We start from the raw sequence: 15,296 nt of genomic DNA on the forward strand, positions 1-15,296 counted from the left end.
ATGTTAACAAACTATTTTTTTGTAATGTAGCCAAAGAATTCCCATGCTTCAGCCAACTATAAAAGTTGTTTTAAATTTCAATAGTTGTAGGGTCCCTGGCAGTCCAGTGGTTAGGACTCGGCACTTTCACTGCCGTGGCCCAGGTTCAATCCCTGATTGGGGAACTAAGATCCCAGAAGCCGCACAGTGTGACCAAAAAAAAAAAATTTCAGTAGTTGCCATTACATGCTATCTTTTGTTTTAAATATTTTTCATATGTGAGCAAAATTATATAAGTTCATATGAATATGAATATCTTTATACTCTGGTTATAATTAATTACAGAACTAAACATGTGGATATGAACAAAAAGAGCATATTATGGAGTGCACTGATACAGAAGGCTGAGTCCCTTCAGGTTTTCCTTGAATTCAATAACCTGAAGAATCCTGTTATTGAGACTTTAGAAGGAATCGCTGTCATCCTACAACTGACTGCTCTGTGTACTGTTCATTGTTCTCATCAAAACATGGACTGGTAAAACAACTTGTATTTTCTGGGTGGGTTTTGTGTAATAAATTTGAATTTATTGTTTTAGAAGACCTCTTTATTCACTTGATTTTTGTGACCTTAGAACACAAACATTTCAGTGAAATAGAAATTTTTTTTTTGAGCACCTGCTAAATGCCAGATACTGTGTTAGGTACTGTACATATCTTATTTAATCTTTACAACAGTTCTGTGAATGAAGTAAATGCTATTATGTCCACTTTACACACTAGAAATTGAGGCTCAGAGAAATTGAGGCTCGTTTTTGTCTGAAGCCTAAACTAACTTTCCTGGGCAGAAAAGTAGAACACATTTTTATACAACTCAGAAGCCAGTGCTCTTCTAGCCAAACGTTTCGTCAAGAGAACTTTGCCCTTTGATCATAAAAGTAGGAATTTAAAACTCGTTAGAGCTATATTTTCAGTTTAGCATTCTTAATATAGGCTAATTATCAGAAGAAACAAAGTGTGAAACCCCTCTGAATATTTAGTCTTATTTTTACTGCCACATTATAGACCAACACTCCTGGTTAATTTTTTACATAATCATTTATTCTGTATTTTCTGACTCTTAACTAGCTAATACAAAGTTATGAAGGAGATTTTAAAGAAACTATATTAATTCAGATTGCATTAAATTTGGAATTTGAGATAACTCGAAGGAATAGCTAATTAGGTTGAAGTCTGCCTTTCTCATATAATTAAGAAACGGTTTACACAGGCATATCTTCTGTTATTTTAAAGCCTGGTGGTGTCACATTTAGGTATCATAGATTAGCTTTACCAAATCCTGAGTGATTTAGGCATAAAGGGATTAAACCTAAAATAATAATGATATATTCATTGATATGCACATTTACTTTGAATTAGTTTAAAGTTATAGGTTAGTTTCATACTCACAATTTTTTTTAATTAGTTTATTTATTTTTGGCTGTGTTGGGTCTTCTGCTGCGCACAGGCTTTCTCTAGTTGCAGCGAACCGGGGCTACTCTTCCTTGCGGTGCGCAGGCTTCTCATTGCAGTGGCTTCTCTTGTTGCGGAGCACAGGCTCTAGGCGCGTGGCCTTCAGTAGTTGTGGCATGTGGGCTCAATAGTTGTGGCTTGAGAGCTCTAGAGTGCAGGCTCAGTAGTTGTGGCGCACGGGCTTAGTTGCTCTGCACCATGTGGGATCTTCCCGGACCAGGGCTTGAACCCGTATCCCCTGCATTGGCAGGCGGATTCTTAACCACTGCACCACCAGGGAAGTCCCATACTCAAAGTTTCTTTTGGCTTACTACGGTACTAGTTTTGACTATAACAAAATTCATTTTAATTCTATGTCTTAAAAAATGTTTTAACTGCAGCTACTGTGATTTCAAGGACTGTCAACAGAAATGTAAGAAGAAACCTTCAGTAGTGATAACTTGGATGTCTTTGGATTTTTACACAAAAGTGCTTAAGAGCTGCAGGACTTTGTTAGAATCTGTTCAGAAACCTGACCTGGAGGCAATTATTGACAAAGTGGTAAAAATATATGATGCTTTGATGTATATTCAAGGTGAGTACAAAAACCCAATAGATCAAAATAACCTTTAAAGGTAATCAGTATAAAATAGGTTTTCTCTTTTGCCTAAGGCTTAAATATGCAATTGTTGGGACTACCCAAAAGTTTTTTCTTGACTTTAGTTCTATTAAGCTGAGTAATTTGTAAGTTCTAAATTTATTTGTCTAACATTTTGATTTATTCTTTTTCAGTCAATAGAAACTATAACTTTAAAATTTTTGATTTGAGAATCTGAAGAATGCTATGCTTCTTCTCCTAAAAAACATATAAATGCTTTTTTTTTTTTTTTTTGCGGTACGCGGGCCTCTCACTGTTGTGGCCTCTCCCACTGTGGAGCACAGGCTCCGGATGCACAGGCTCAGCAGCCATGGCTCACGGGCCCAGCCGCTCCACGGCACGTGGGATCCTCCTGGAACAGGGCATGAACCCGTGTCCCCTGCATCGGCAGGCAGACTCCCAACCACTGCGCCACCAGGGAAGCCCCCGTAAATGCATATTTTTATAAAGTCACATTTAATTCCTTTGAATTCACAGACCTCAGAACATCATCTCTGTGTTAAGAACCCCTGTTTATTGAATGTTTGCTGTAATTCCACTTGTAAAAGATGTTTAGAATGTCTTTTTTTTATTGAAAGAAGACACAGGTAAATATGATTAAAGAAAAGGTATAATTAATCACCTATTGTGTATTTCTGTAGTAAAAACTTCATTTGAAGATCATATCCTGGAAGACTTATGTGGAATGCTCTCACTTCCGTGGATTTGTTCCCATTCTGATCATGGCTCTTTAAAGTTGACCACATTTGCCACCAGCCTTCTAACAGTAAGCCAGAGGATTTCAGATAGCTACTGTAAGTGGTCACAAAATTCTTTATGTGTGATTTGTTTTCTTTTCATTTATCTCTATATAGGACTTCTAACACTTATCATTTCTATTTTTTCAATAATTAGAAGAGAAGGTACATTTTTTAATAATTTAAAAAGAAGGAGTTAGACATATAGAAAGGAGTAAATTGTAGGATTTGTACATCCTCAACTCTATTCTGCCAACATTGTTCTCCAAAGATGTCATTCCAGTTTATATTTCTGTTAGCAGAATATGTGAGTTCCTGTTGTTTCATATCCTCACCAGCACTTGGCATTGTCAAATTTTAAAATTTTGTTATCTTAAAAAAAAAAAAGAGGGAATTCCTTGGCCGTCCAGTGGTTAGGACTCTGTGCTCTCACTGCAGAAGGCCTAGGTTCGATCCCTGGTCAGGTAACTAAAATCCCACAAGCCACGCAGTGCGGCTAAAAAAAAAAAGAAAGAAAGAATGTCAGAGACGTAACTACCTAAACAAACATATGTTTTTTGCTATCTGATGGGTGTTTCAATTTGGATTTCCATGATTATCTAGTAAGATTGGGCATTGACCTTTTTCAGTGTACATGCTTTATTTTTGGAAAAGGAGCTTTTAATTAAATACTATATGTATTTTAAATGTTATTTGACTTTACAACAGAGAATAAATATGTGTGTGTGTGTGTGTGTGTGTGTGTGTGTGTGTGTGTGTGTATATATATAAAATTAACACTTAGAAATCTTGATTAATAGACTTAATTTTTTCAGCACCACAGGCACAGTCACGATGCATATTTCTTCTAACTCTTTTTCCAAGAAGAATATACCTTGAGTGGAGAACCGCAGTTTACAGCTGGGCCCTGCAGAGCTCCCATGAAGTAATCCGGACAAGTTGTATTAATGGATTTTTTATCTTATTACAGCAGCAGAATTCTTATAACAGAGTTCCCAAGATTCTTATGTATGTATTAATATTTTAACTTGAATATACAACTTGATTGGACAGATATCATATATGCAAATTTATGTTTATTGCTGGGTATATAGAACGAACATTGCTTTTAGTTTTAGAATTAAAAATTTTTTCTTTCTACCTTTTGTTTTACCAGTACTTTTGCCTCAAATTAAACAAGACTATTTAGACCACAAAATTAAGCAAGAAGTTTTAGTACTTTTTGTTTTTTTCCCCATAGAGATAAAGTCAAAGATGATTCTGACATTGTCAAGAAAGAATTTGCATCTATACTTGGTCAGCTTGTCTGTACACTTCATGGCATGTTTTATTTGACAAGTTCTTTATCAGAGCCTTTCTCTGAACATAGACGTATTGACCTCTTATGTAAGAGCCTAAAAGTCACTTCTCAACATGAATGTTCATCTTCTCGACTAAAAGTGTCTGTTTGCAAGCCATTCCTTTTCCTACTGAAAAAAAAATTACCTAGTCCTGTGAAACTTGGTGAGTGGTTTGTTATGATTTATTTAATATTTTAAAACCTATTTAAGGGCTTCCCTAGTGGTGCAGTGGTTGAGAGTCTGCCTGCCGATGCAGGGGACACGGGTTTGTGCCCCGGTCCGGGAAGATCCCACATGCCGTGGAGCGGCTGGGCCCGTGAGCCATGGCCGTTGAGCCTGCGCGTCCGGAGCCTGTGCTCCACAACGGGAGAGGCCACAACAGTGAGAGGCCCACATATCACAAAAAAACCCACAAAAACCTATTTAAGCTCTGTTTTTAAAATCAGTGGTGGAATTAGGCTAAAGCCTTAAAAAATTAGACTTGCTTGATAGAGTCAATGCTTATGTAATGATCATTCATAAAAGGGATGTCTGGTATTAGACTGTATCACAGAACTAACAATGGAAGTAATTTTTAGATTTTCTAAATGCTTTTGTGATTTGACAGTATAATGGGGCATACCTGATGTTTGTTTCAATATTGTGAGTTTCAGTATTCTGTATCCTCTTCAGTGATCCCAGGGACCTTGTTAATGTGTCCCCTGCCACTACTTTGGACCTTAAAACTTCAAATAGTTAGATACTTTGCCCAGCTGAGGAGTATGGATTGTATCTTTGCTGCTTTCCGATGGTAATGGTGTATGGATTTGTTGGGAGCATGAGATGTATACACATACTTAGAAGATTGCTTTGTTTGTGTAATAAATTACAACTTGCCCTCAAGTTTTCAAAACAATGTATGACAGGTGATTTCTAGGACTCCCTAAATCTAGTAATGTAATGTAATGTAATATAAGATTAACAGGGACTGCCCTGGTGATCCAGTGGTAGAAAACCCGCCTTACAGTGTAGGGCACGCAGGTTCAATCCCTGGTCAGGGAACTAAGATCCACCCGCGGGGCAACTAAGCCCCTGCGCCACAGCTACTGAGCTTGTGCTTCCTGGAGCCTGCGCGCAACAACTAGAGAGAGAAAACCCGTATGCCACAACTAGAGAGAAGCCTGTGCACCACAGCGAAGAGCCCGAGCACTGCAATGAAAGATCCCGCATGCCGCAACTAAGACCTGACGCAGCCAAAAATAAATAAAATAAATAAATAATAAATAAATCTGTAAAAACAAAGTAAGATTAACAGTAAGCCTAAGCTTGCCCTTAATTCACAGTTCTTTAGATTAGTGAAATGTGCTTGTAAATCTATCCCAGTAATATAATGATCTACAAAATCTAAGTGACTAGTCATTTTAAAACTTTAAAAAATTCTAGAATTTATTTTAGATTTAAATTATGTATAACTTTTATTAAGTAAAAGTAAATTTAAATTTATAAGTATTCAGTTTTATAAGTATTCAGTATTTATTTATTTTAATCCTCCACAATTCTGTGTGCTTTACAAATTTAAACACTAAATATTGACTTGATTAGACAACTTAGCATTCTTTGTAGTATATTATTTATTGACAGTATTTTTATAGTAAAACTTTTCTGTTTACTGTGTTAAATTAAGTATTTTATGCTTTTGCCCTTTAGCTTTCATAGATAATCTGTATCATCTTTGTAAGCACCTTGATTTTAGAGAAGATGAAACAGATGTAAAAATGGTTCTTGGAACTTTATTAAATTTAATGGAAGATCCAGACAAGGATGTTAGAGTGGCTTTTAGTGGAAATATCAAGCATATATTGGAATCCTTGGATGCTGAAGATGGATTTATAAAAGAGGTTGATGATTTTTATTGTAAATTTAAAATTTTATTTTACTTTATTTTCATTTTATTTATTTTATTTTATTAAATTTTTATTTTATTTAAATTTTATTTTTTTGTGTTTTCATAAACCTGACTTTAAAAATTTAACTAGTTAATTTTATTGGTCTAGCTTTTTGTCTTAAGAATGAAGGAAGCATATACACATGCTCAGATCTCAAGAAATAATGAGTTGAAGGATACCTTGATTCTTACAACAGGGGATATTGGAAGGTATGTTTGGCAGCTTTTGTATACTTCCTTATTTATTTTGGCCATTTCCCTTTATTGTTTGCCTGCTGTTAGAAATGGTGATAGGAACAGGAATAAAGACACAGACCTACTGGAGAACGGACTTGAGGATATGGGGAGGGGGAAGGGTGAGCTGTGACAAAGCGAGAGAGAGGCATGGACATATATACACTGACAAACGTAAGGTAGATAGCTAGTGGGAAGCAGCTGCATAGCACAGGAATATCAGCTCAGTGCTTTGTGACCGCCTGGAGGGGTGGGATAAGGAGGGTGGGAGGGAGGGAGATGCAACAGGGAAGAGATATGGGAACATATGTATATGTATAACTGATTCACTTTGTTATGTAGCAGAAACTAACACACCATTGTAAAGCAATTATACCCCAATAAAGATGTTTAAAAAAAAAAGAATCAAGAACATAAAACAGTTAAAATTCTAATTTGTGTACATTTTTGTTGCAGAGAAGCTTAAGAGGTGACTAATAAAAGATTTTCAAGTATAAAAAAGAAAGAAATGGTGTTAGGAGAGATGTTATAGGAAGAAGTGTGATATCAGTATGCATTTATTTGTGGATTTCCATTTATTTTCAAAACATTGATGGTAACTTTTTTTTTTTTAATAATTTTAGGGCAGCAAAAGGGGATTTGGTACCTTTTGCACTCTTGCACTTATTGCATTGTTTATTATCCAAGTCAGCATCTGTCTCTGGAGCAGCATACACAGAAATTAGAGCTCTGGTTGCAGCTAAAAGTGTTAAACTGCAAAACTTTTTCAGCCAGTATAAGAAACCCATCTGTCAGGTGAGAGTCAGCATTGGCCTTGACTATAGGAAATAGAATTACTTTGCAAAAGTAAAAAAAAGAACACATATATGTTTTACTTTTCTTGCTTTAAAAAAGAGGTATTTTTAAAAATGGTTTATTTAAAAGAATCTAAATCTCATCATTTTTATATTTTCGTATCTTGGTCTGAAGATATTGTTTATAAATGGGAGAGGGGAAAAATCTTATAATAATTATTACTCTCTATTGTTAATCTGTTAAGAGAAGCCTTTCTGTATTAGCCTTTCTTTTAGTGATAATAAACTTTTTTATGCCTTGATATTATGGATAAGGCACTTTGTTTTTAAAAAAAAAGGTTGATTCAAGGCTGAAAAGTAAGGATATGTTAAAATACAGGCTTTGCACTGTGTTAGTGTTGTAATCCTTAGCAAGATATTCAAGTTTCTTAACTAAGCCTGGTTACTTCATCTGTAAAAGGGAGTATATGCACAATCTACCTCATTAAGGTTGTTACAAAAATTAAATGAACTAATTTAGGTAATATGTTTAGAACACTGTCCAATACTGTCCTTTATGTTAACTTAAAACATATTAGTTAAATGTTCTTCCTTGTGTGAAAACTAATAAATCATTTTGCTTTAGTTTTTGGTAGAATCCCTCCACTCCAGTCAGATGACAGTGCTTCCTAGTACTCCATGCCAGAATGCTGAGATGCGGAAACAAGATGTGGCTCACCAGAGAGAAATGGCTTTAAATACCTTGTCTGAAATTGCCAATGTTTTTGACTTTCCTGATCTTAATCGTTTCCTTACTGTAAGTTGCAAAGTATAATTGACTTAATTGAGGTTTTCAATTTAATATTTTGTGTTCATTCCATTCTAGATTTTTTTTAAAGAAAATCTGGCAAGTACAATGTAGACCATAGATTTTCAAATTTGCTGTTTTCCTTTGACTTTGATATGATAATATTACTTATGTTATAAAAGTGAAATACGTGTTGATTTGAGTCATTGCTCTATAGAGTTAGCTATCTTGAAAGGTTCATACTATTTAATTAGTGCCAATTAGTTCAGTTTACTGAGCCCTTATGTCTTTAGTGCTATGATTGGTTCCATTGGTAATGGAAAGTCTAATATGATCTTATCTACCCCTAAGGAGTTGGAGTAATATAGTACAAACTAGTGCTGTAGATGACCTGTGAATTCAGATGATAGAGTTTGTAGTATGGAGTAGTTTGGGAAGCCTTTGAAAAGTCATTAGTGGGGCTGAGGTTTGAAAGATGGATGGTGTAGATTATCTTCTTATGTTTTCCTGAAGGCAAAGTTTATTTTTCTTAGTTAATATTATAATAGTGATCCATGCAGAATTTTTCTCTACAGTATTATCATATTTTAACAAAGTTAAATTGCATGTAAATTGGACAAATCCTAGAAGGAAATATGATACTATACACTAAGGACGACAAAGATATTTTTACTTTTTCCCTCAGTAGTTCCATCTGGGAGCCCCAAAGCACAGATGTTTATTGCAGCATTTTCCAAGTAGCAAATAGACAAAACCCAGAGAAGAAACTAGGTGTCTAATATTTAGGTCCTAGAATATTATGTACCTTAACATAATAATTATAAATACTTTAGAGAAACTACCTTATAATGTCATAACAGTCTTACAGGATTAATATTAAGTTGAAAGACATAACAGAAATAAGGTTTAAGTGTCTCTGAGGGCAGGGCCTGAGTGTTATTTGCTGTTACATCTTCGGTGCCTAGGATAGTGGCTGACATGTAGTAGTTGTTCATTAGATACATAATAAATGAAAGATCAACCATTTTATGCTTGGAATTTTGTGTATTATTTTATGAACGAGATCTTAAAGGAAACAGACCAAAATCAAAGTAGATTTGTTGCCATGTTGGAATGGTGGGTGTGTTAAAAGGTTTTCTTTAATATTGCAGCATCAACTTTTTAATTTAAAAAATTTAAAATATTGTATTTATGGCTATTCTTGCTTATTGTCTAAATACTATAGTTAGCTCAAATAGTAAATCAGGCTTGGAGCCACTGCCTTAAGAGCATGAGTACATTTTAACACATACTCATGAGAAATTATTTTCTTTGCTACTTGTACATTAGTTTATTTATAGTCTGTCTCTCCCCCTCTGTAGTGTAAATTCTGTGCCATCAGGGACCTTGTCTATTTTTTCACTGCTGTATCTGAAGTGCCTGAATCATAATAGATGCTCGTTAAATATGTGTTGAATGAATAAATGGTATATCTGAATTCAGATATGTTGTATGTGGACTCCAAATTTGTGTGGCATTTTAAATTATTTTTGAACATAGCTTATATGAATATTTTATCACCTGGACAAATGTACTTTTTAGTAATTGTAGTGTTTCTTTTTCAGAGGACGTTACAAGTTCTGCTACCTGACCTTGCTGCTAAAGCAAGCCCTGCAGCTTCTGCTCTCATTCGAACTTTAGGAAAACAATTAAATGTCAATCGTAGAGAGATTTTAATAAATAATTTCAAGTATATTTTTTCCCATTTGGTCTGTTCCTGTTCCAAGGATGAATTAGAACGTGCCCTTCATTATCTAAAGGTAATTGAATATTTGTTTATATTTTACTCTTTTGTTTAAATTAGCATTATAGGAAAGCTGTTGTGACATTCTTATAGGAAATTGAGTAGTTTATAGTCTATCTGTAGTTTATAGTCTATCCTAGGGTAATATAAGTTCAAATGGTACGTAAATAAGCTTTGCCCTGGGCCAAGAAGAGTATTAAATAGAATTATTCTTTTGTTATATTCTTTGATTGTTTTACCATAATGGTATATGATAGGTAGTCATCCATTCATGGATCAGATTCTCAGCTAATTTCATTTTTTTTTTTAATTTTATTTATTTATTTATTTTTATTTTGGCTGTGCCGGGTCTTAGTTGGGGCATGCGGGATCTTCACTGTGGCATGCAGACTTCCTAGTTGCAGCATGCAGACTTCTTAGTTGTGGCATGTGGGCTTCTTATTTACAGCACACGGACTCTTAGTTGTGGCATGCATGTCGGATCTAGTTCCCTGACCAGGGATCAAACCTGGGACCCCTGCATTGAGAGCATGGAGTCCTTCCCACTGGACCACCAGGGAAGTCCCAGCTAATTTCATTTTAGAATTTATTAATTGATTGGAGCTGTAAAATGACTAATGATATGCAAGTGATTACATCTATTGGAAGAGGCAGTATCCTTCAACTGTAGTACAGTGTCAGCCCTGAGTTTAGTTACTTAGTGCTCTGATTACAGTTTGGCCCAGTTTCTTGCTAGTTTTCAAATTTAAAATTATAGCTTGTGTTTCTTTTTTTGGTGTTATAGTAGCAACAGTATCTGAGCAATAAGAGGCTGTATGGGAACAAGAGAACCTATCAGATATGCATATGTAACTCTACTCTTTTTCTCTGATGTTACTTTATTTCACATATTTCATGATATGCCAGCTATGGATCTCTTTCCACATGAGACTTTTTGAATATTGAGTGTATTTATTCATTTTGAGAAAGAAAATCTTTATTGTAAAGGTGGAATGATATAACATTTCAGTGCTTCTTACTACATGCCAGAAATTTTACTAAACAATTTTTATGGATCATTTCACTTGGATAACTCCTCACAGTTACCCAGTGAGATAAAAGTACTATTTTTCCATTTGATAGATGAGAAAACTAAGGCAGAGAAAGGTCAGATTAGGTTACTTGTCTAAGTCACAGCACAACTAATAAATGATAAAGCTGGAATTTAGATATCAGCAGTCTGACCAGAAAGACTGTGCTCTGAGCCACTGATTTTCCTGTCAGGGTTACATTTCCATGAATAATGAGTGAATGACATTTTGAACCTTTATAGAAAACTAGACTCCGTTTTTAAAATTTTATTTCAAAATAAAGTCTGATCACTTATTTTCATTACCTGTAGCCCATGGCAGACCTACCAGGAGAAATCAAGGTCAGAATCCTTTTCCAATGACTTTTTTATATCATTAGTAATTCTTGTCACCTGATCTAGAGCTCCTGATTAACTAATAGTGTATTAAAATCAGTATACTTATTTCCAAGATACTAGTATGGAGAAAAAAAAAACTTGTTTCTTAAATTTCTGAAATGTGTCTTTGGGTTAGAATGAAACAGAAATTGAACTCGGGAGCCTGTTGAGACAAGATTTCCAAGGACTGCATAATGAATTATTGCTACGTATTGGAGAACACTATCAACAGGTTTTCAATGGTTTGTCAATACTTGCCTCATTTGCATCTAGTGATGATCCATATCAGGGCCCAAGAGATATCACGTCACCCGAACTAATGGTAAGGAATATGTTGTATGGGTTTTTTGCTTGGTTTTTCTCCTTTTTGTGGCTTAATTATGAAATTGGAGAAACAGGTGTTTTATATATTTTCCAAATGTTAGAGATTTATTTAAATTTTCAATTGGGATTTTTATTTTGAAAAGGCTGATGATTTAAATTACATGGTCACAGCATACATATTAGCATTGAAAAATATGCATTTTCATATGATCTTAGATTTTATTTTTTCATTGGGTAAAAATGTTCATTTTTCTTCACCACTTTTTCACTGTAGATTAGAGTGCGTTTGTAGCTCCCCACGCTACCCCTTCTGTGGCATGACATGCTAACTTTATCACTTCTAACTATATTTAAATCCATTGTTAGATTTAAGATAAGTTAGAAAATATGTTATTCCTTTTTCTTTCCTTGTCTTAAATTCGTATCTGAAATCATCTTACTATTTTATTTCTTCACCTGAAAAAACATAAATCCTGAGGCTTACTATTTTTTCTTTTGATTGCTTTCATTCTTTCAAGAGACTCAAATTTTGCTGATATTTTGCTGATATTTTGACTATCAGCAAAATATCTTGAGAGGTTTCTATCTCTGCTTTCTCATTTCCCATTCATTCTTTAGCTTATGCTAGCCTGACTCTGTTCTAAATATTCTACTGAAATTCTCATCTTAAGGTCAAAAGCAGTCTTCCTGCTATCACATCTAATGGTCACTTCTCTTTTCCTGTCTTATTCGGCTTCTAGTAGCATTCAGTACAACTGACCATCCTTTCTTATGTGGCATCTGTGACACTGCATTTTCTTGATTTTCTTTTTGCTTCACTGTCTACTCATTCTTTTTTTTAAAATTTATTTTATTGAAGTATAGTTGATTTACAATGTGTTAATTTCTGCTGTATAGCAAAGTGATTCAGTTAACATACATATATTCTTTTTCATAGTCCTTTCCATTATGGTTTATTACAGAATACTGAATATAGTTCCCTGTGCTATACAGTAGGACCTTGTTGTTTATCCATTCTATATATAATAGTTTATATCTGCTAATCCCAAACTCTCAATCTATCCCTCTCCCACCCCCTCCCCCTTGGCAACCACAGGTCTGTTCTCTATGTCTGTGAGTCTGTTTCTGTTTGGTCGATAAAGTTCATTTGTGTCGTATTTTAGATTCCACATGTAAGTGATAGCATATGGTATTTGTCTTTCTCTTTCTGACTTATTTCACATAGTATTCACATAGTATGATAATCCCTTGGTTCATCCATGTTGCTACAAATGGTATTATTTCATTCTTTTTTATGGCTGAGTAGGATTCCATTGTATATATGTACCACATCTTTATCCATTCATCTGTTGATTGTCCACTCATTCTTTTTTTGTCTTTTTTTGGTCCACTCTTTTTTTTTTTTTTTTTTTTAACGGTACACGGGCCTCTCACTGTTGTGGCCTCTCCCGTTGCAGAGCACAGGCTCCGGATGCACAGGCTCAGCGGCCATGGCTCACGGGCCCAGCCACTCCGCGGCACATGGGATCCTCCCGGACCGGGGCATGAACCCGTGTCCCCTGCACCGGCAGGCGGACTCTCAATCACTGCGCCACCAGAGAAGCCCTGTCCACTCATTCTTAATCTTTACTTTATCTACTTTATCCTCTAAATGTTAGATTGATTCAGTACTGTGTAATTGGGTCTTTTTCTCTATAAATATTCTCTCTTTAAATGAGAAAGAATCTGAATTCATCTGGTCCTGTAATGTGATTTACGTTTTGATGATTTCATAGTGGAAATTCTAGTCCAGACCTCTCTTGAGCTTTGGACTTTTGGGCTTATGCAAGTTAGGTCCTGGCAGGAAACAGATGGAATACACAAAAATGTTTCACTGAAAAGAATTTAATGAAGGGACTATTTTCATTGATATGGGCAAGGTTAAGAGAACCAGCATGGAATGTTAAGGAGCCCAGGGACTAGAAACGGCAGAAAACATATGCTCCCCTTAGTCCTGGGCAGGAAGAAATGGCATTACCAGAGCCTGGTTGAGAGCTAGAATCATGGTGCGGGCGAAGGGCTCTCATTGTATATAACCACTGCCAGGGCCACCTCACAACGCAGAGAGAACAGGAAGTATAAATAACACATGCTCTCCTCCTGCCCTTTGTTCCCTTGTTGGTGCCTCCTGTTGACTGAATTTAGTGGGAAGACAGAGGGAAAGATATCTTGAGTGATGAAATCTGGTTAGCCTCCTAGGCACATAGCAAGGCAGGAAAGAGCAGAGAATGGATCTGAGGATGAGGGAAGATGACAGATAGAGACTGTCCAGCTTTCTCTTTGTAATCTCTATTTGTCCGTCTTTTAAACATCTCAATTCCAAACATTACATGTCCGTTAAAAAAATCTTTATTTTCCCTTTAACCTGTTTCTCTCACAGTCTTCCCTTCTCAGGAGATGGTACCAGTGTCTACCTAGAAGCTCAGTTGCTTCAAAACCTGGAAGGTATTCATGAGCCCTTCATTTCTTATATCCTTTAAAATTGAGTATCAACAAGGCCTTCCAAGTCTAGCCCCAAAATATATCTTTCCATCTCTGCCGCCACCACCCTTATACAAGTGACCGTCATCTTTCTCCAGGAATACTGTAAAAACCTCCTAACAGTTCTCTCCTATTGCTCTTCCTTTCCTGCATCTTTAATCAGTTATTTACACAGCATTTGAAGTACTCTTCTTACAACTTATACTCACATTATCCCCTGCCTAAATTCCTTCTATTGTTTTCATTGCTCTTATAAGGCTGTACGTGGTCTGTATATCTTTCCACCCTCATATTGTGCAACTTTTTTTTTTTTGCGGTACACGGCCTCTCACTGCTGTGGCCTCTCCCGTTGCGGAGCACAGGCTCTGGATGCGCGGGCTCAGCGGCCATGGCGCACGGGCCCAGCCACTCCGCGGCATGTAGGATCTTCCCGGACCCAGGCACGAACCCGCGTCCCCTGCATCGGCAGGTGGACTCTCAACCACTGCGCCACCAGGGAGGCCCCATATTGTGCAACTTTTATCTTCCTTTCTCCCTGTATTTCAGCATTGTTTTGTTTGTGTTTCTTAAACATGTCAAGTTTTTTCCTGCTTTACAGCCTTTGCAATACATAGTTTCTTTACTTGGAATATTATCCTGGATCTTTTTCATTCTTTAGATCTCAGAGTTTCCTGATCACCCTATCTAAGTTCCTGATCACCTCATCCCAGTTCTCTCTCATGTGATCACGTTTATTTCTTTATAGCACTTATCACAACCTTATGTATGTACTTGTTTAATGTCTTCTTCTCATATCAGTGTCCCATGTAAGCAAGTAGGGAGAGCTTATCTCGTACACCTGGCACAGTATTCTAGGCATACATAATAAATATTTGGTGAGTGGCAGATGAACGAACTATTTGTCTAAATATAAGAGCTTTAAAATTAGAATGTTGACACAGACTATGTGAGTATCATCTATATCTGCTTTTCATTTAAGAATGGGCTAGAACCATGCGATTAGTGAATTATGGCTTATTAAACCTAAGCTGAGTCTTAATCCAAATCAGAAGTTCGTAAATTAAATGTAATTTTAGGCTTTGGTAAAACTGATGATTCTCTGTGCTTTGGAAGAGAAAAAAAGTTTATCCCAACATCTAACCTGGAGAACGTGTTGGATACCTAATTTCCTCTCTACTGTAAGGTAGTGTACACCCTTCTTACTGCCCCCCGACCCCAGCCTGGCAGTGTGTGTAACCTAGAGATACTTAAATTAGGTGCCTCAATGCCAAACAATGCA

General features: G+C 36.0%; 1 protein-coding gene across 1 annotated transcript in view; it reads left to right on the plus strand.

Annotated features, from left to right (window-relative positions):
• The window catches only part of ATR (ATR checkpoint kinase), a 104,476-nt gene that overhangs the window by 15,381 nt on the left and 73,799 nt on the right, over positions 1-15,296 (plus strand). The window contains exons 6-16 of the mRNA XM_082840232.1: positions 325-516; positions 1,871-2,064; positions 2,769-2,921; positions 3,680-3,872; positions 4,105-4,367; positions 5,891-6,081; positions 6,238-6,338; positions 6,986-7,157; positions 7,782-7,952; positions 9,548-9,742; positions 11,310-11,495. Coding sequence (XP_082696358.1) covers positions 325-516; positions 1,871-2,064; positions 2,769-2,921; positions 3,680-3,872; positions 4,105-4,367; positions 5,891-6,081; positions 6,238-6,338; positions 6,986-7,157; positions 7,782-7,952; positions 9,548-9,742; positions 11,310-11,495 — 2,011 coding nt within the window. The remainder of the gene's footprint in view (positions 1-324; positions 517-1,870; positions 2,065-2,768; positions 2,922-3,679; positions 3,873-4,104; positions 4,368-5,890; positions 6,082-6,237; positions 6,339-6,985; positions 7,158-7,781; positions 7,953-9,547; positions 9,743-11,309; positions 11,496-15,296) is intronic.

Source organism: Leucopleurus acutus (genome assembly GCF_964270905.1).
Source record: "Leucopleurus acutus genome assembly, chromosome: 5".
Classification (NCBI taxonomy): Eukaryota; Metazoa; Chordata; class Mammalia; order Artiodactyla; family Delphinidae; genus Leucopleurus; species Leucopleurus acutus.